Source organism: Acartia tonsa, chromosome 4, assembly GCF_053477335.1.
Source record: "Acartia tonsa isolate MP-2025a chromosome 4, ASM5347733v1, whole genome shotgun sequence".
Lineage (NCBI taxonomy): Eukaryota > Metazoa > Arthropoda > Copepoda > Calanoida > Acartiidae > Acartia > Acartia tonsa.
The window spans coordinates 31,771,861-31,788,468 of NC_137263.1; the positions used below are offsets into that span (position 1 = coordinate 31,771,861).

At 34.7% G+C, this 16,608-nt stretch overlaps 3 protein-coding genes across 3 annotated transcripts in view; all 3 read left to right on the forward strand.

Annotated features, from left to right (window-relative positions):
- Nucleotides 1-8,228, forward strand: LOC145316803 (uncharacterized). The gene is made up of 9 exons (XM_080157543.1): nt 1-220; nt 473-586; nt 2,811-3,592; nt 3,678-3,833; nt 4,111-4,243; nt 5,800-6,047; nt 6,408-6,492; nt 6,821-6,905; nt 7,613-8,228. The coding sequence occupies exons 1-9, from the start codon at nt 51-53 to the stop codon at nt 7,895-7,897; spliced, it is 2,058 nt and encodes a 685-aa protein (XP_080013669.1). The 5' UTR covers nt 1-50; the 3' UTR covers nt 7,898-8,228.
- LOC145316805 (tRNA uridine(34) hydroxylase-like) lies at nt 8,206-11,998 on the forward strand. The gene is made up of 5 exons (XM_080157545.1): nt 8,206-8,587; nt 8,957-9,013; nt 10,109-10,259; nt 11,035-11,116; nt 11,561-11,998. The coding sequence occupies exons 1-5, from the start codon at nt 8,240-8,242 to the stop codon at nt 11,982-11,984; spliced, it is 1,062 nt and encodes a 353-aa protein (XP_080013671.1). The 5' UTR covers nt 8,206-8,239; the 3' UTR covers nt 11,985-11,998.
- The window catches only part of LOC145316809 (sphingomyelin phosphodiesterase 4), a 5,481-nt gene continuing 759 nt past the window's right edge, over nt 11,887-16,608 (forward strand). The window contains exons 1-8 of the mRNA XM_080157548.1: nt 11,887-12,070; nt 12,471-13,725; nt 13,969-14,266; nt 14,454-14,627; nt 14,908-14,994; nt 15,125-15,363; nt 15,689-15,844; nt 16,203-16,307. Of these exons, the coding sequence (XP_080013674.1) occupies nt 11,998-12,070; nt 12,471-13,725; nt 13,969-14,266; nt 14,454-14,627; nt 14,908-14,994; nt 15,125-15,363; nt 15,689-15,844; nt 16,203-16,307 (2,387 nt within the window). The 5' untranslated portion in view covers nt 11,887-11,997. The remainder of the gene's footprint in view (nt 12,071-12,470; nt 13,726-13,968; nt 14,267-14,453; nt 14,628-14,907; nt 14,995-15,124; nt 15,364-15,688; nt 15,845-16,202; nt 16,308-16,608) is intronic.

Genomic DNA, 16,608 nt, shown 5'->3' on the forward strand with positions numbered 1-16,608 from the left:
TTTTAATTTGGGTAAATTATTAACTCCCTAATAATTTCAGCTTGGGAAAAATGTTGCGGCTGCGTCGTGACCTTGCTCTGTCCGTGAAGCGGGCTGTGGCAACACAACGGACAGCCACTGTAGCGGCTGCAGCTCCTTCCACAGCTGCCTTTGGCAAGCAGAATGACCAACTCGTGTTCCTTATTCCTTCAAGATCAATGTCAAGTGCCCCCAAGCTAAAGTAAGTAAAAAAAAACTATTTATTTCAGACTATTAATTTTTGCTGAGTGTATAATAAATAAATATTTCGTAAAAAAATACTAATGATGTGCTTTTTGATGTTTAATTGAATTTTTACTTTGCCGTATCTGTAGTAAAGTTGTAGAAGCCAATTATTTACCATTCATGTTTGTATTTAAGGTATATTTTGTTGTTGTTGTAAAGGTTTATGTATATAACAAACCTAGAGACATGTATTGATGTTGAAATTTAGGAACACAATGAGCCCAGAAGAGATCCGTGCAAAACTGTTGACTCCAGCCTTCCCTATCTCTAAACTTACAGAGCTTCTTGATCATGACAACCATCAGATGAGACAAGACTTCAGGTAGTCTTAAAATTTTTGTTCTCTTTTCATCGACAGAAATTATTACGTTAACAGTTAAAGGGGGGGGGGGGGCACAGTGGTCTATTTTGGCCTTTTGGTGGACATTTCACCTACCTCTACTCAAAGTCAATTTTCTCAGCTTGTAGTTGATAGAATCGTTCAAAATAAAAAGCATGCGCCTTATTATTACCCAATACAACTCGTATGTGCATCTAGAGAAGAAAAACAAAAGCCAATTGGTCTAGAAAATACTTTGAAACTTTCTTTTTTCTTGGGTCGTAGAGAGCCTAAATTCGATGTTTTAAAGCAAAAAAAACATTTAAAAACCTTAAAGCATTAATAAATATTACTCTAGAAATGATTATATAAGTTTTATACACATGTTATCTTGTTTGTTGGCCCAAAAACTTTGGGTACTTTTTATTTAATTTGATTGGTTGGTTCCAAACTAGAAGTGTTCAAATTGGTTTACCAATAATAAAGGGATAATTTGTTTAGGGATGGATATCATTATCAATTAATCATTCATTGTCTTATCCCTTTAGATTACTTATGCAATAGTACTTTAATTGGAAGAAAAAGGATTAAATTTGATGACTGAAAAGTCTGAGGCATTGTTCCTTAGATGCCATGTCTTTGACGAAAATAAAAGTTCCAAGTGGTTTTTAGTCTAGCAATGGATTTATTATTACTTGAATGTTACACCAGATTTTTATGTTGTCAAATAAAGGGAAACTCCCACCGGACTAAAATAACGGTACCCCCCCCCCCCCATAACCCTCCTTTACCCCATCCCATCTCCTACTCGATAACTGAACTGACCAATAAACAAGTGCCATGTTTTAGAAAACTCGCAGCGGACTGAAATAACGATACCCCCAAATCCACCTTCTTCTAGCCCATACCCTCTCCTACTTGATAAATGAACTGACCAATAAACGAGTTCCAAGTTAGCAAGCTAAATTGATGACAATTTTTTCCCTGTCATAATATCCACGTATTCTATATCTATTAGTCTAGCTGGAAACCGCGGCTATAGCAAAAAGGGTAATGCGATTGCTAGTTTTTTTTGTGTAAAACGTATTCATCTAGAGACGTTAAAAAAGGCTGCAGCTTTGTTAGGCACGTTACTTTTAGAGTATAGACATTGTATTGCCCTTGAATTGATAAATGTAACAAGACATTTTTTATTGATATTATACCTACTAGTTTAACAAAAATCAAATTATAGTTAGAAAAACTGTTTTAGATATCTTACATAACAAACAAACAAATTGAAATATTAATGATATTATGTTATTAATAAGAAATAAGTTAAAAGGCATTAGGAATAAAAATTAACAAAGAAAAGAAAAAAAATAAAAGTTTTTTCTTTCATCTATTGCAATTTTAGAGTTTACCCTCTAAAGTTAAAGTTAAAATTTGAAATAAACCGGGCCCCGTAACAACCTAAACTAAACATCAAACTATGGCATTATACCTGTATATTAAGAATAATATATGGTTTGGTATGTTACGGGGCCCGGTTTTTGGTGAAAACCTTAAAAAACTGAAAATTATTGCCAAATTTTTTTGCAAAAATATTTAGGAAATGACATAATTTTTTTTAAAAAACAACAATAAAATGGATTAAAAAAGTAAAAAAAAATTCTAAAACACCAGTTTCCTAATATATCATGTAATATTATGAATATAAATATGTGAAGAAACTTCATTGTATCAATGTAACACTGAAAAAAATTATTTTTTCCAAAGATGGTGAAAATTCAAAAGGTAAAATTCATGACGTAAAAATAATCCTTAACCTTCATGTTTCAAAGTTCATCATTCATCAACCATTGGTTGAAAAGACAGAAACTCTTCAGTTTTATGTGAGATAGGGTATATATTTTCAAAATAAATTATTAATTATGAGGAATTCCAATGTTGATTTTTGGCGAAATGTCCGGCCTTAGACCACTGTGGGGGGGGGGGGGGATGTGGTGACTCGTGCCACGACATACCAGCAATTTTATTTTGGGTGCTACTCCCTTAGTTTTAGAGATAATTGGATGAAATCTTTTGGGCTGGGTCAGTAATTACCCCAACTATTGGTATCTTTCAAAAAAAAACAGCGGCGGGACCGCCGCTTCGCCGTCCACCGCCATTTTCCATTTTATTTAAAAAAACATATTTATAGGAAGATAACATTTTGTAACTAGAAATTTATATATTCATGTTTTAGAAAATTTATCTCTGAGCCAGTCATGGTTCCCAGATACAACATTTCCCTGGAAGAGGAGAGAGACCTTGCTCTGCGCAGGCTCCAGCGCATTTGTGACAACAAGTTTATCTCCGTCCTTGACTTCTGGCACAATCCTCTCCGCATTTTCGCCGCTCATGAGTTGGCAGCCATTATTGATCCTGCTATGACCACAAAGATGACCGTACAGTTCAATCTCTTTGGCGGTACCGTGCTCAAGCTGGGAACTGAGAGACATCACAAAGAGCTGTTGGAAGGAATTGATAACCTGAACGATGTTGGCTGTTTTGGATTGACTGAACTTGGTTATGGCAACAATGCTGTTGAAATGGAAACTACCGCTATCTACGACGAAAAAACAAAGGAATTTATTGTCAACACACCCAACCCACTCGCGCAAAAGTATTGGATTACCAATGGTGCCATTCATGCTAAGCACGTTGTAGTCATGGCTCAGCTTATTGTCAAGGGCAAGAACGAAGGTATTCATGCAGTTCTGGTCAGAATGCGTGACAATGACATGAAGACTATACCAGGCGTTACCATCGAGGATATGGGATACAAGATGGGTCTAAATGGTGTCGATAATGCCAAGCTTTCTTTTGATAATGTGCGTGTGCCCAGAGAAGCCTTGCTGAACAAATGGTCTGATGTAGCCGAGGATGGAACTTTCACCTCTAAAATAGGTGGAGGTCGCCAGAGGTTCTTGACTGTTGCTGATCAGCTTCTATCTGGAAGAATTTGTATTGCCAGCATGTCATTAGGTAACACTTTTGATTCTAGATAATTTCCATTTGTTTTTATTTCTATATTTTTTATTGCTTAATTAATTTTTTTTCTCTTTGATAGGTGGCGCAAAAGCTTGTATTTCAATTGCTGTAAGATACGCAGCTACAAGACTGACTGTTGGACCCACTGGCAAATCTGATACTCCAATCCTGGTATATCAACTCCAACAGAGAGCTCTCATGCCTCTGCTTTCAAGAATTATTGCCGTCAACTTTGGTAAGCATTTTCTCATTATTTGACCTTTATTATTAATTTGATATATTTGTTATATTTATTTACTTCATTAGGTGATTTTTCTTTGTTGATTTTAAGATTGGTATTTGATTTTCAGGACCAATGCACATATAGTCAACATATTCATTTTTTTCCGTGCTTCCATTTTGTTAAGGTTAAAAAAATAATTGTAAAGGTGGTTTTCTTTACAGTATTTCGACAGGATAACTGGTATTTCATGCGAAGACTCATGTTTAAAATAATATTTTATCTGTCAAAGGCCTGGATTACGTGAAGGACAGATGGGCTTTCCAGAAGGAGGATGGTTCTGAACACAAGGAGATTGTGACAATGTGTTGTGCCATCAAACCTACAGCTTCCTGGCTTCTTGAGGAAACTGTTTCTATTACCAGGTTGGTATACTTCTGATTAAAGATTAAAATTGTGCTATTATCTCTCTTGATTTGTCTATGAAACACCATCATCAATACTCAGTTACTGTTTAGAATTTTTTATTTATAGGTTATCAAATGCCTACTATTCCAAGAAAAGTCTAAAAATACACAAATTTAGTTGATTAACAATAAGTTGTAGGGTAAGGCGGGGGAAGTTTCGGTAAGGGGCTATTTTCGGTAATTTCGACCTACCTTCATTAAATGACTTTTTCTCCATGTTCCTTTCAAATGACAGAAAAAAACATAAAAGCAAATTTGTTCCTTATTAAATTGCCTACAAAAAAGTATAAAATGAATTTTTTGTGAGATGAATATTAAGGGTACTTATTGGGTCTCAAAGTCGGACGAAAAATTTTTTTTTTCAAAAATTTTTTAGTAGGTGTGTAAAGATCGACGTACACAAAAATTGGTAAGACCTAGAGCTGATCCGTAAAAACCTTTTGAACTAAGAATTGCCCGCTCTTTCCAAATCTGTTGAGAGCTTATAAATCGGGGTAATATTTTTTTCAAAAATGACCAAAGTTGGCGCCGGGGGAAATTCCGGTAATTTCAAAAGAAATTAAAATTCAACTTTTAAGGTCATGTTTTCATGTTTTCTTTTGTCAAATCTATTATTTCATATGGACTTTTTAAGAATTAGGCCTAAAAATGAATAGAACAGATAAAAAACAAAAAAAATTAATTTTGTTTTTTGAAGCAAATTTTTGCGAGGATAAAATCAAAATTTCTGGTCCTTTGAAAAAAAATATTTTTGACATAAGAGGAATAGTCCGATCTTTATGAATTTTTTTTGTGGTTAATCCCAATAACCTATACTAATTATGATTTATTACGCTTGTTTGGTCGTTTGGCCTTTTTTCATCGATTTTTTTAAGGTTAAAATGTAGTCAAGATTTTTTGCAAAGATGACACTTTTGCTTCAAATTCGATTATTGAGGTCAATTTTTAATCAATTTTCATGTTTTTTTGGTCTAAATCTATAGTTCAATGTGAACTTTTTTAGGATCAGGCCTAAAAAGTAATAAAATACGTTTTTTTCTTATATTAATTTTAAGTTTAAAAAAAAAAAATTTCGAGAAAAAAAAATCGAAAATTCGCGTCTTTTAAAAAAATTCATTTTTAACATAGAAGGAATAGTTCGATCATTAAATAGTTCGATCATTATGAATTTTTTTGTGGATAATCCCTAAAACCTATACTAATTATGATTATTTATGTTCGACTGGCCGTTTGGCCGTTTTTCATCGATTTTTTTTAGGTTGAAAAAAATTACCGAAAATTCCCCCGCTGGTGGGGAATTTTCGGTAACTTTTTTGCGGTCAATTTCGGCAAACTCCTAAAAGTCCTAGGATAACGTCCTTTTAGGACCTGATAGTCCTTTCCATAAGCTTTCTACCGGTCTTGGTTTAATTTGAAAATATTAATATTTACCCCATTTTTTTCAAAAAAAAACGAAAAAATACCGAAATTTCCCCCCCTTACCCTATTTTATATTTTATTTCTGTATATTATAGGGAAAGATGTGGTGGACAGGGCTACCTTTCTTGCAACAGATTTGGAACCTTCCTCGGACTTGCCCACGCCGCCATGACCGCTGAGGGTGATAATAGTGTCCTCATGCAAAAGGTTGCCAAGGAGAGACTTGGAACTCTGGCCAAGAACCCACCTAAGCTGGAGAAGCCCAGCAGTACAAACCTGAAGGATACCAACTATCTGGTCTACTTGCTCAAGGCCAGAGAATTGAACTTGTTCAACGAACTAGGTTTGTAAAAGTATATTTTATAGAAGAAAGTTAAAACGTTTACGCTGTTATAAGATTTTTTAAATGGCATGTAAACAAAATAATACCTAACATTCTAAAAGCTTTTTAAAAAGATTTTATATTCTTGTGAAAGATTCAATAAAATCTGATAAGTGTAATCTATTTAATATTGTATCAATAAAGGTTGCATTGAGAAAAGCAAAAAAGGCATGGAAAACATTTTATTCATATATGAATTTCTGTTTGAATGATTTTCTTATTGAATTTATAACTAAGACTTAATCAGCATGTGCTTTCATTGTAAATTAAGTTGCAGTTGATTTAAGTTTATAAAGAAGTAAACTATTAATTAATTGCTAGGAATGAAGATGCAGAAGGCCGGCAAAGCTGGAACATATGATTCCTGGATGTTTGAAGAATCAGACCTTATTCAGCATGCATCTAAGTAAGAATTTCATTAACAAATAAAGAACATTATTTTAATTCTTAGAAGCGCGGCTAATCTCAAGTTACAGTATATTTAACTGTTAACTAGACAAAATAAAAAACAAAACCTCTTTGCTAAACTTTATATAATGGCCTTAACAAAAATGTTCCTATTTTTTTCTTCAAATTGCTATTTACCTAATGAATTTGTAAAATATTTTCCACATTATTATTGTACTAGTTACTGTTTTATATTTCGAGTATTTACTTATTGTTGTTTCGCTACAAAAAAAGCATAATTTTTCCTTTTTTTTAAACGTGTTAAGTAATAATATATTTGTGTTCAGAGCTTTTGCGGACAGTTTGATTGCTGAGAGATTTGTTGAAACTGTTAAAACTTGTGATTCTAGTCTTTCACCAGTTTTGTCTCAGGTTTAATATATTTTGTTTCTTTACGGTGGCTAGAACTTGTCAATAATTTCTGATTATTTGCTTTGTATATGCTTGTGGGCCTACAAGTACAAATGTTTCCCTTTTCATACCTTTTGATACATATCTACGATTAATTTTTGTTAGTGAGTAAGTCTAAATGTAAAACTGCTTAGAAGTTCAATGTTAAGTTATAAATGACTTAAATCATTTAATTTTCGTACATGTATGTAGGTACTAGGGTTGGGCCGGATATCCGGCCATTTTCAATATCCGGCCGGATACCGGATATTGAAACTATCCGGCCGGATATCCGGCTCTATAATTTTTTATACTTTACACCAAAAATCTCTGCTTTTTAAAATCTGAAATGGCTATAATTTTCTTATTATTGAAGCTAGAAGAACATTTTTTCTGAATAAGTTTAACTTTATGTAAATTTATATAAGATTTCTAAAGAAAATTTTTTTTTACTACTTTAATATCTGGTAATTTGGCCGGTTATCCGGCCGGATATACGGTAATTTGGCCGGATAGCCGGATATTTGCCGTATATCCGGCCGGTTACCGGATATCCGGCATTTGAAATCAGCCGGATATCTGGTATCCGGCCAAAAAAGTATCCGGCCCAACCCTAGAGGGACTCGATTAGTAACATTATTTATTGTTAAACATTTTATGTTTTATAATTCATTAGTATTTTATTTCAGGTTTTGGATCTGTATTTGACAACAATAGTTGAAAAGAACCTTGGCTGGTTTGTAATCTCTGGAATCCTGCAGCCCCAAGATGTTTCTACTGTGCGCGCCAACGGTGCTGAGCTGTGCGCCCTGCTGGGTCCCCAGGCTCTTGCTCTCTGTGAAAGCTTCGGCATCACCGACACCATGCTCTCCGCCCCCATTGCCCTTGACTGGGTCGGATATAATACTTATGATAACCAAGGTGAGATCATGTCAGAGAAGGAGTGGAATGAAACTGTCAGAGGCAAGAAATAAGATGAAAGGAATGATTTTAATTTGTATGTTGTACACTTATTTTACCAGGTTTTAGACCGCATTTTATTTTTTATTTCATACAATTTTAAAATATTGATACAAACTAAATGAATATCTAAATGCTTTAAAGCACCATGCTCTATAATTTTATTTAATAAATGTAAATCACATTCAATGTACAATAAGAATATCAACATTATATAAAGTATATTATTTATTGTAGTTCATAATTCAACGTCTAATTTACACATATGTCATTTAAAATTTAGATAAATATATTTATATACTTATACCATTATTATAGTGATTTTAAATACCCCAAGATTTCAGATATGCTATAATATGAGAAGCACAATGTTTAATAAAATGTTATCGTGTCGGCTCGAGCTAAATGTGTATAGGATAAGTTTGAGGACATTTTGTACGGATCAAAAACAATCCTTTTCTGTGATATCTTTCTATAAGTTTAAGAAAATTCTAGAACCCAAGGAGCTTGTTGAAACTTTGAGACCTTGTCTCAAAGAAATAGATGTGAAAGGTAGAATTTATATTAACACTGTCGGAATAAACAGTCAAATATGTCTTCCAAGTGGCAAAACTGATGACATGAAAAAGTTGTTTGCAGATTACTTCAGCAAAAATATAAATTACAAAGTTCATTACTCCAACTTCCAAGTTTTCAATAGACTCAGGGATTTAAAGATAATTATTTACCTAATTGAAAAAAACAATTAAAAAAATTTTCTTACGCCTAACCAATGCGGAAGGCTCTAAACCTGCGGTGCTAATACCCTTTTGACTACCCGGTATCCGTAATAAACAATCAAACAAAAAAATTATCACCACCTCCCTCTTCCTTATTTTCAATTAATTTAAAAATGATGGGGGGGAGGGTTTCCTGTGCTTTACAGGTAAAGTTCCTTTTTTAAATTTTAACTCTGAAACTTGTAAATCTACCTATTCATATTGAAGATTTCTTATGTCTTCACTCTTTTTAGATTATGGTAATAAATATCTTAAATTTGATATAAATCTAAAAATATTTATCTTTATACCTAAAGATTGTCGAATAAGAAACTGGTTGATGGAATGGATGACAATTTTAACCCGGAAAAGGTTTCCCAAATTTTATTTTTATGTTTCACAATTATCATTGTTACCTAAGGTTTTCAAGTAATTGATTATATTCTTTGACGTTTGCTATTCTTGCTAATAAGGCAAGATTAAGGTGTCAACGGATATGCTTTATCTACAAATTCTGATTTAATCTGATAAATTTTCGAGATATATAGTAACTTCAATTAAGGGGGGGGGGGGGTTTAATGCAACCATCTCGTAATCAATGTATAAATGGCACTTAGAATTCGGATTTTGATCTGAAATTTTGCATGAGTAATCCTTGGTAGGTCTATTTTCCCTAAATCGAACAAAAAGTTGGAAAAGTAACGGCTGGCGGCTCATCCGATTAGCCATTTGTTGGGTATTTTCTAGCGAAATCCATCACGAAACCTCTCTCCACATAATGCTCTTTTCCGATCCAAAACGTTTTCAAACGGTTCTAGCCGGTAGTTGCTGATACTAGAAATCTAAAAAATGTTTTTTTTGTATCATTTCACATGATTTAAAGCAAAAATATGTTTCAAAAAGTTGATTTCTACGTAATTTATTACGGATTTGCCCTAAAAATAGCCAAAAAACGGCTAAACGGCTGAGCCGTTAGCCGTTACTTTTTCAACTTTTTTTCGTTTAGGGAAAATAGACCTACCAAGGATTACTCATGCAAAATTTCAGATCAAAATTCGAATTTTAAGTGCCATTTATACATTGATTACGATATGGTTGCATTAACCCCCCCCCCCCTTACTTGTTTCTTTTATCACATCCAATTCAAGAGAAAGGAAGAGAAAGGACATTGGGCTGTTTATTACACTAGTCCCCATGGGTTTATAGTAAGTTTTTTTATTCGTTGGATTAACAACTTTGGGGACATTTTTGCGTTTGTTCATTAAGTTAAGTGTCTAAACGTTTCAACCACTAATTGTTATCTACAGGAGGGGGGATGTACATCAATTTATCGGCCATTGTCTTATCCTTTTAGATCCCTGCAAACTATAGCTGATAAACCTAGCATGACAGTAACAGATATAAGACATCCTTATTTTTCTGAGAGCATAAATATTATTTGGAATAAGGATGACGTTTCCTTTCAAGGTCGGGAAGCACTTGACCCCCTCAGAGTGGAACAAGACCCTGGATGATGCAGAGCAAGACAAGCCGTTGGTACTGGATATAAGAAATTATTATGAATGGCAAATTGGAAGGTTCAAGGACAGCCAACAACAAAAGTTAAGAACTTTTAATGAGGAATGCAAGACTTGTAATTTCAATGTTTTTTTTTGTTAATATTATTTCTGGTTAAAAGTGAAGTAAAAAGATTCCCCTCCCTTATTTAAAAAAAATGCTTAACCATTCTTAGCTGCACCAGGCACTTTAAGGGACAACGCTGGTTTTTCAATATTCTAGGTGGAAAGTCGGAGTCAAATAGATTTTTCTTTTAAACAAAATAAGATAATAATATTTTTATGTAAACAAGGATGACAACATCCATAAAAGCGAAGCACTGAAACGGTAGGACAAACGGACATTAACACTTGTATAGTATCTGAACTGAAAAATCGGAACATAAATGTATAAATGTCGAACCAAAATTGTAGGTAAATTTGTTGAAAAACTGCTTAAAAACAGGATACTGTTTATGGACATACTTACATTTTTGGACTTGATTATAGAGTTGCTTCGCTTATAATATTGTTCATTGTTGTCCCAGGAATCAATATACCAAAAATCCGATCAAACGGATAATTAAAACACTTGAAAATTTGTTGTTAAAAAAGTAGAAAAATCAACATGTTTAAAATGGACGTACGGACATTCTGGTAATGATTATAGAGTTGCTACGCTTTTTAAATCGTACCCAACTACTACAGGAATCATCATGCAAAGTTTGAAATCGATAGGACAATTCTAACATGCCTAAATTAACGAATAAAAGCTATCTATCTCGGACGGACGGACCGACCCTAATTATAGAAAAGCTTCGCTTTTAAAAAGGAAATAAGTTTTGTTGCATGTTCACTAGTTTGATGATTATGCGGATGAAATAGAAAACTCTGTGGAGAAAGATAGGAAAATTATGATGTACTGTACAGGTGGAATTAGGTCAGTTCTAGATATCTTAAATGCAAAGTACTGGGATGTCAGTCTGTATGAAGCTATATATTTGAGAAACGGCCCTCTGGCATTAATTTTTTTAAATCTAAAAAAAAATAACTACGTTTATTTACGTTTAAAATGATTTCTATATATCTTTCTTATTAAACCTAAAATCTTCAGGTTAACGCTCATATAGCTAATATAGACCATAAACATATCCGGTAATTGCATTAAATGACACTATAACGACTAGGTAGTATAGCTGAATATATTCACTTATTAAAGAGCTGTTTATAAAGATTTCCTATGGTTGTACTTTTTTGTTCTACTTCCGTTTTATGTTCTAAAGGAAGATTTAGTATTTAATGATTTAAATAACGGTTCGAAAACTTTTGATAGTTTTCTATTTAAAGATTACCCACTAAAACACATTGTTCTTTCAATTTGCAGGTGTGAATTGTTTTCTGCCAAGTTGAAAGAGAGGGGCTTCAAAGATGTTAACCAGCTGGATGGAGGAATAATCAAGTACGGCCTTCAGCCTGATACACACAACTGGGAGGGAAACCTGTTTGTATTCGACGATAGACTTGTAGTTCCCGTGGACGGAGTTACAGACAGCCCGAAGAAAGAAATCATTACATGTTGCCGCCACTGTGGAAGACAAGTAGAAACTCACTATAATTGCGCAAACACAAAATGTAATAATGTATTTGCAGCTTGCGATGTCTGTGCTGTTAAGTTTATAGCGTGTTGTTCGGAAAAGTGTAGCACAGATCAAAATAATTATATTAGGCGCAACTCTAAGCAGGTCAACCTAAAGCGGTCAATAGGAAAAGGGGAACACTTTAGATTAATGCTTGATCAGCTGTCTTGATATTTCAGATAAAATGGTGAGCTCGGCTGTTTTAAACGCAGCCACTCCGCTCAAGTCTGGCATACAGACCTTGAAAAATATTACTGGTAATCATAATGTTAAATTATTTCTTAAAACTAGTTTTTAATAGCGCTGCATTCTATAACTTGGGTTAAGGACAGTTAGCCCAATTGACTTACAACAGGTCAGAAAAAAAACATGCGCTTCCCCTGTACTTACGTTAAAATGAGATATTTTTTAAAACTGTGTAATGAGTTACTGTTCTTATTTTATCTAAAATTATACTATTTTATTTGTTCCCCTTCAAAGATTACATCAGACTCAAAAAGTAAAATAAATAATTTGAGAATAGGGGCGTAAAAGTTATAATGTTTTCCTTGCCAACCAAATTACTTTTAGCTTTCCCTAGACAAGCACCAAATCTAAGTAATGTTTTAGGCAAAGTTAAGACTAAAATTTTCTTTGATATAAAGTTTTTTTTTACAGGCGCAGACGATCTGTTTTCAAGTCCAGGAAGTCGATCAAATGTGAGTTATGGACCCTCGGTTAATTCTAGCAGTACCACTATCCTATCACAAGTAGATTATTACCTGAATGGTCCAACCATTAAAATAAAATGTAACGACCTGACCTACATCCTTGACCATTGTCCCCAGCGGGAGCTGGCGGCCGTTTATCAGAAGATTCTAGACAAGGTCTTTGATGTTAGAAATGGCGGCCGTGGGTTCAATGTCGGCTATGTCTGGCGGTCACGCGAACCCGAAGACTTTCGGGCACTGCATAATTTTCTTGGATGTACGGGACCAATGTTGAGGACTAGTGCAAAGCTTCTCTCTGATCCATATCTCAGGTTTGATTTCCCAATATCCTTGTTGTCCTCATTCACACAGCATCAGATAGAAACTATGACGGCTACCCAGTTCATAGCATCAAAGTTATCACCCCACAATGCTGGAAACCTATTGCTGAACTCGTTCGAATACTACATGTTTACCTTTGCCACTTACCTAGTAAAGCCCTACACCGTGGATAATAAGATCCAGACAGGTGACTCTTTGTACACAACATTGGCTGAAGAATACCTGGCATATTTTCTTCCCTGTGATGGAACTACCCCACCTCTTCTTCCCTCCTCGGTCAATATCAACTCCTCTTCTCCAACTGCTACCTCCCCTATACTAGAAAGAAGCACTGTTAACTCGACTATCTCAACCCCGAGTACTCCAGGAAGAAAATCCTTGTTGCGCAATGCAGGAAACTCGTTTCTTTCCTCTCCATCCTCTAACAAGACCACGAATCCAACCTACACCAGCCCCGAGCCATCTTCACAGCACCAGCTGGCAAGCGGACAACAAGTCTACAGATCGGAATCTATGATTTATACATTTTTCGAATTATGGCTATCGCCTTTTTGCCAAGCAACCAAGAGCCGCAGTGACAGTCCGCTCAGTCAAAAATCAAGCGACATACTCATTCCTGTCAGTGACACATTGCGCATTATTCGCATGTTGATTAAACACATGCACTACTTTGTCAACTCTGGGGGTCCCCTGGATGTGAGTCACCTGTGCCAACTGAAGCGGACAATTCTGCCTAATGTAAAGGGAAGAGTTTACTCTTTGTTCAAGTTTATATTCCTTCACTGGCCACATGACATGTCCTTCCGACTTGTGCTGGAAACCTGGCTGTCATATATCCAGCCGTGGAGATACACGGATTCTGCTGCTAATAACAGGAATTTGTTCAAGATTGTAATACCTACCTTAACGAATATTTTATTTGAAAAAACATGCCTGTTCAGTTTTCTATTATGAGTATTGACACGCTAAACTAAGTGACATGAAACTGTGAGTATTGAATTAGAAATTCAGTTTGATGTTAGCTGACATATTATTTTATTGTATTAACCCTCGTAAAATTCATTAGGAAAGAAATGTTGTAAAAATAAAAAAAATCTTGAACCAATAAAAACTATTAGGTTTAGCGATGAAGTGAACAGTGTCGTAGAAGTTGACAGCAAATGGCAGCAATTTGTTGCTGATAACATTCTCTTCTACACCCAAACATTGCGGCTCCTGTTGCCGCGCTTCTTCCGCATGGACTTAACCGCCAGCAAGAATGCGCTTATGCTGTTTCGGATCGCCAAGATTTTCTCGCAGAACGGGTTGAAACAGTTGATACGCAATTCGGAAAGTGGACTGGAGCGTCTGGGCGCGGTCACTACTGGCTTTGGCAGTCTAGATTATCTAGATGGCATGCCTTCTCTTCTCAATATTACAGAGGTAGAAATATATTAAATAGAAATATATTAAATAGAAATATCAATCTTTTATACCTATTTCAAGGAAAATTAAATGTATTTCCCTTTTTGTATGAAAATTGGTTATGACAATGATACTTTATAACATAGGACTTTTCTTAGGTTTTTAACCAATAGTATATTTTAAATTCTTATTTCCTTTTTTTTAGGTGAGTGAGTCCGTAGTTACGGCTTCTCGCCAATGTGTGATAGAGCTTGAAGGAACTGCGTTCAAGTACGAACCAATATTCGGGAACCTATTCCGACAGACTGTGTCGGACATACTGTGCCTGGCTGCACGGGCTTTAGCGGTTGCCGATGATACTATTGCAGACTCTACGAGGGTAAGATTTATGCATGTATTTGTCAATCAAATATACTTTGTCCTTCCAGTTTGTCAGTCATTCAGTCTGTAACGCTGTGGAGGAAATGTTATTTTGTCGCCTGATCTTCTTTTATAAACACCTCTAACCAAAGAGCATTCAGTATACAGCTTATTTGGTCCGCCGGTCTGTAGGTTATACTACAAAAGACATGAATATTTACTGTTTAAAAGGCTTCGCTACTTGTTGTCATCCTTTTTTTCTATCATGTACCTACCTAACAAATACATTTTAACTTTAGTCAACCCCAGCCCCAGAAACCGGATCTTGGGATTGGATAATGTCAACAATATTGGGCACAACTAAACCAGTTCAGGACTCTCCAGAGGTGAATACCAACAAAATTTTATTTGTGCTTTATCCTTAAAAATCAACAATAGGTCATAATTATTTTGCAAAATTTAATACTATTTGAAAGTATTCTTCTTTATTTAGCAGTATTAATAAAAATATTTTAGGTTGAAGATTTCAAAAAGACCGTCAACTATCTAAATCAATCCCTCAACTCTCTCTCAAACTTCTTTGACCTGCGTGTGCCAGAATCTCCCAGCCGCCGCAGCAAGGGTCGCACAGAGTCAGGGTCCCTCCGCCACTCCAACACGCCGGAGACGGTGCCTGAGCACGGGACTGGGTGTCGGGTTCTAACCCCACACGGGAGATGGCAGGTTCTGCAAGGAGTGGCCAAGACTGAGTGCAGGTTTATCTTGTGTTTATTAATAAAAAATTAAAACAAATAGCTATTACAAATTTAGTATAAAGTTGTTAATGTAGCATTGACTATGGTGTTCTCGTGTATAGGGATTACATACGACAATAGGATGTAGAGATGTTATTGATGTGGGTTCTAGTTAAAAAATATGATTTTGAATTTTGATAAAAAATTACATTAAAGCTTCCAAATGCTTTTTATATAAAACTATTTATGTCTAGGTTGTTTTACACTTTTTCACTTCATTGTCACGTACCATAAGGAAAGATAATTTTTAAAAGTTAGATCACTAGCTCCGTTTTTTAATTGACAGGTACGAGGGTGATCCAGACCTTCTACCTATAGGAGAGAGTGAACTTGTATGGCTTGTACGGCTGCTCTATCAACTGGCATCAAAACTTAACTCAAAGTATGGAGATAAAATTGAGAGATTGTATCTTGAAGACAGTGTACCTGGCGAAATGGCAAGGTAACAACTTTATGCTGTTTCATTTCAAGTAGAAATATTTTGATAAATTCCTTTTCTTCATAATTATTTGAAAAATATTTCCGTGAATATGGCAGGCACCCTCTTCAGTCTTAATGACATAAATCATATTAATTTAACTTACATATTGAAAGATAATAAAGATAAAAAAGTAACAAATATTAAGGCAGAAAATGTTACTTGAAAGGGAATCGTTCGCATTAACGATTGTACTGTACGATATTTCAATTTTACAGGGAAGCGTTATTTAAGTTGTTCTTGGGTAATCTTTTGGGCATTGTTTAAGATAAAGTAATATGAAAACCTAAACACTAAAAATGTACTGAATTTTTTTGTATAGAATGTTGTTAGAAGAGCCATGTAGTTTCTACCAAGTGCAGAAGCGTGTAGATGGAGGTCCTCCAGCCAGAGTTTATCAAACCCACAAACCAAGAATATCGTTGAGGTAACAACTATTCCAACTTCCAAGATTTTGCATGCCTAAAGAAGGGATCAAGTTGCTTTGATTGATTTTTATAAATCTATTTGCATTTACTTTGCAAACTGACTGGACACAATAACCGCCGTTGGGCAAACATACTTCAAAGTTCAAAGAATACATTCTTGTGTTGATTAATATTGTAATAATCATAATGCTAGATTCTTTGCATTTCTTACCTAAAAGTTTCTTTTATCTTACACAGGAGCAATACAATACAGAAAATCCTTAAAGACAGAAAGTGATTTAATCCAAGCGTTATATGAAT

Excerpts from the sequence above, each read along its gene's own strand:
- LOC145316803 (XM_080157543.1), top strand. The coding sequence starts at position 51 with ATGTTGCGGCTGCGTCGTGACCTTGCTCTGTCCGTGAAGCGGGCTGTG. Across the intron at positions 587-2,810 it reads CAGATGAGACAAGACTTCAG|AAAATTTATCTCTGAGCCAG; the intron begins GTAGTCTTAAAA and ends TTCATGTTTTAG. Across the intron at positions 6,048-6,407 it reads GAACTTGTTCAACGAACTAG|GAATGAAGATGCAGAAGGCC; the intron begins GTTTGTAAAAGT and ends ATTAATTGCTAG.
- LOC145316805 (XM_080157545.1), top strand. The coding sequence starts at position 8,240 with ATGAGAAGCACAATGTTTAATAAAATGTTATCGTGTCGGCTCGAGCTA. Across the intron at positions 8,588-8,956 it reads TCCAAGTTTTCAATAGACTC|AGATTGTCGAATAAGAAACT; the intron begins AGGGATTTAAAG and ends CTTTATACCTAA. Across the intron at positions 10,260-11,034 it reads AAAGTTAAGAACTTTTAATG|AGTTTGATGATTATGCGGAT; the intron begins AGGAATGCAAGA and ends TGCATGTTCACT.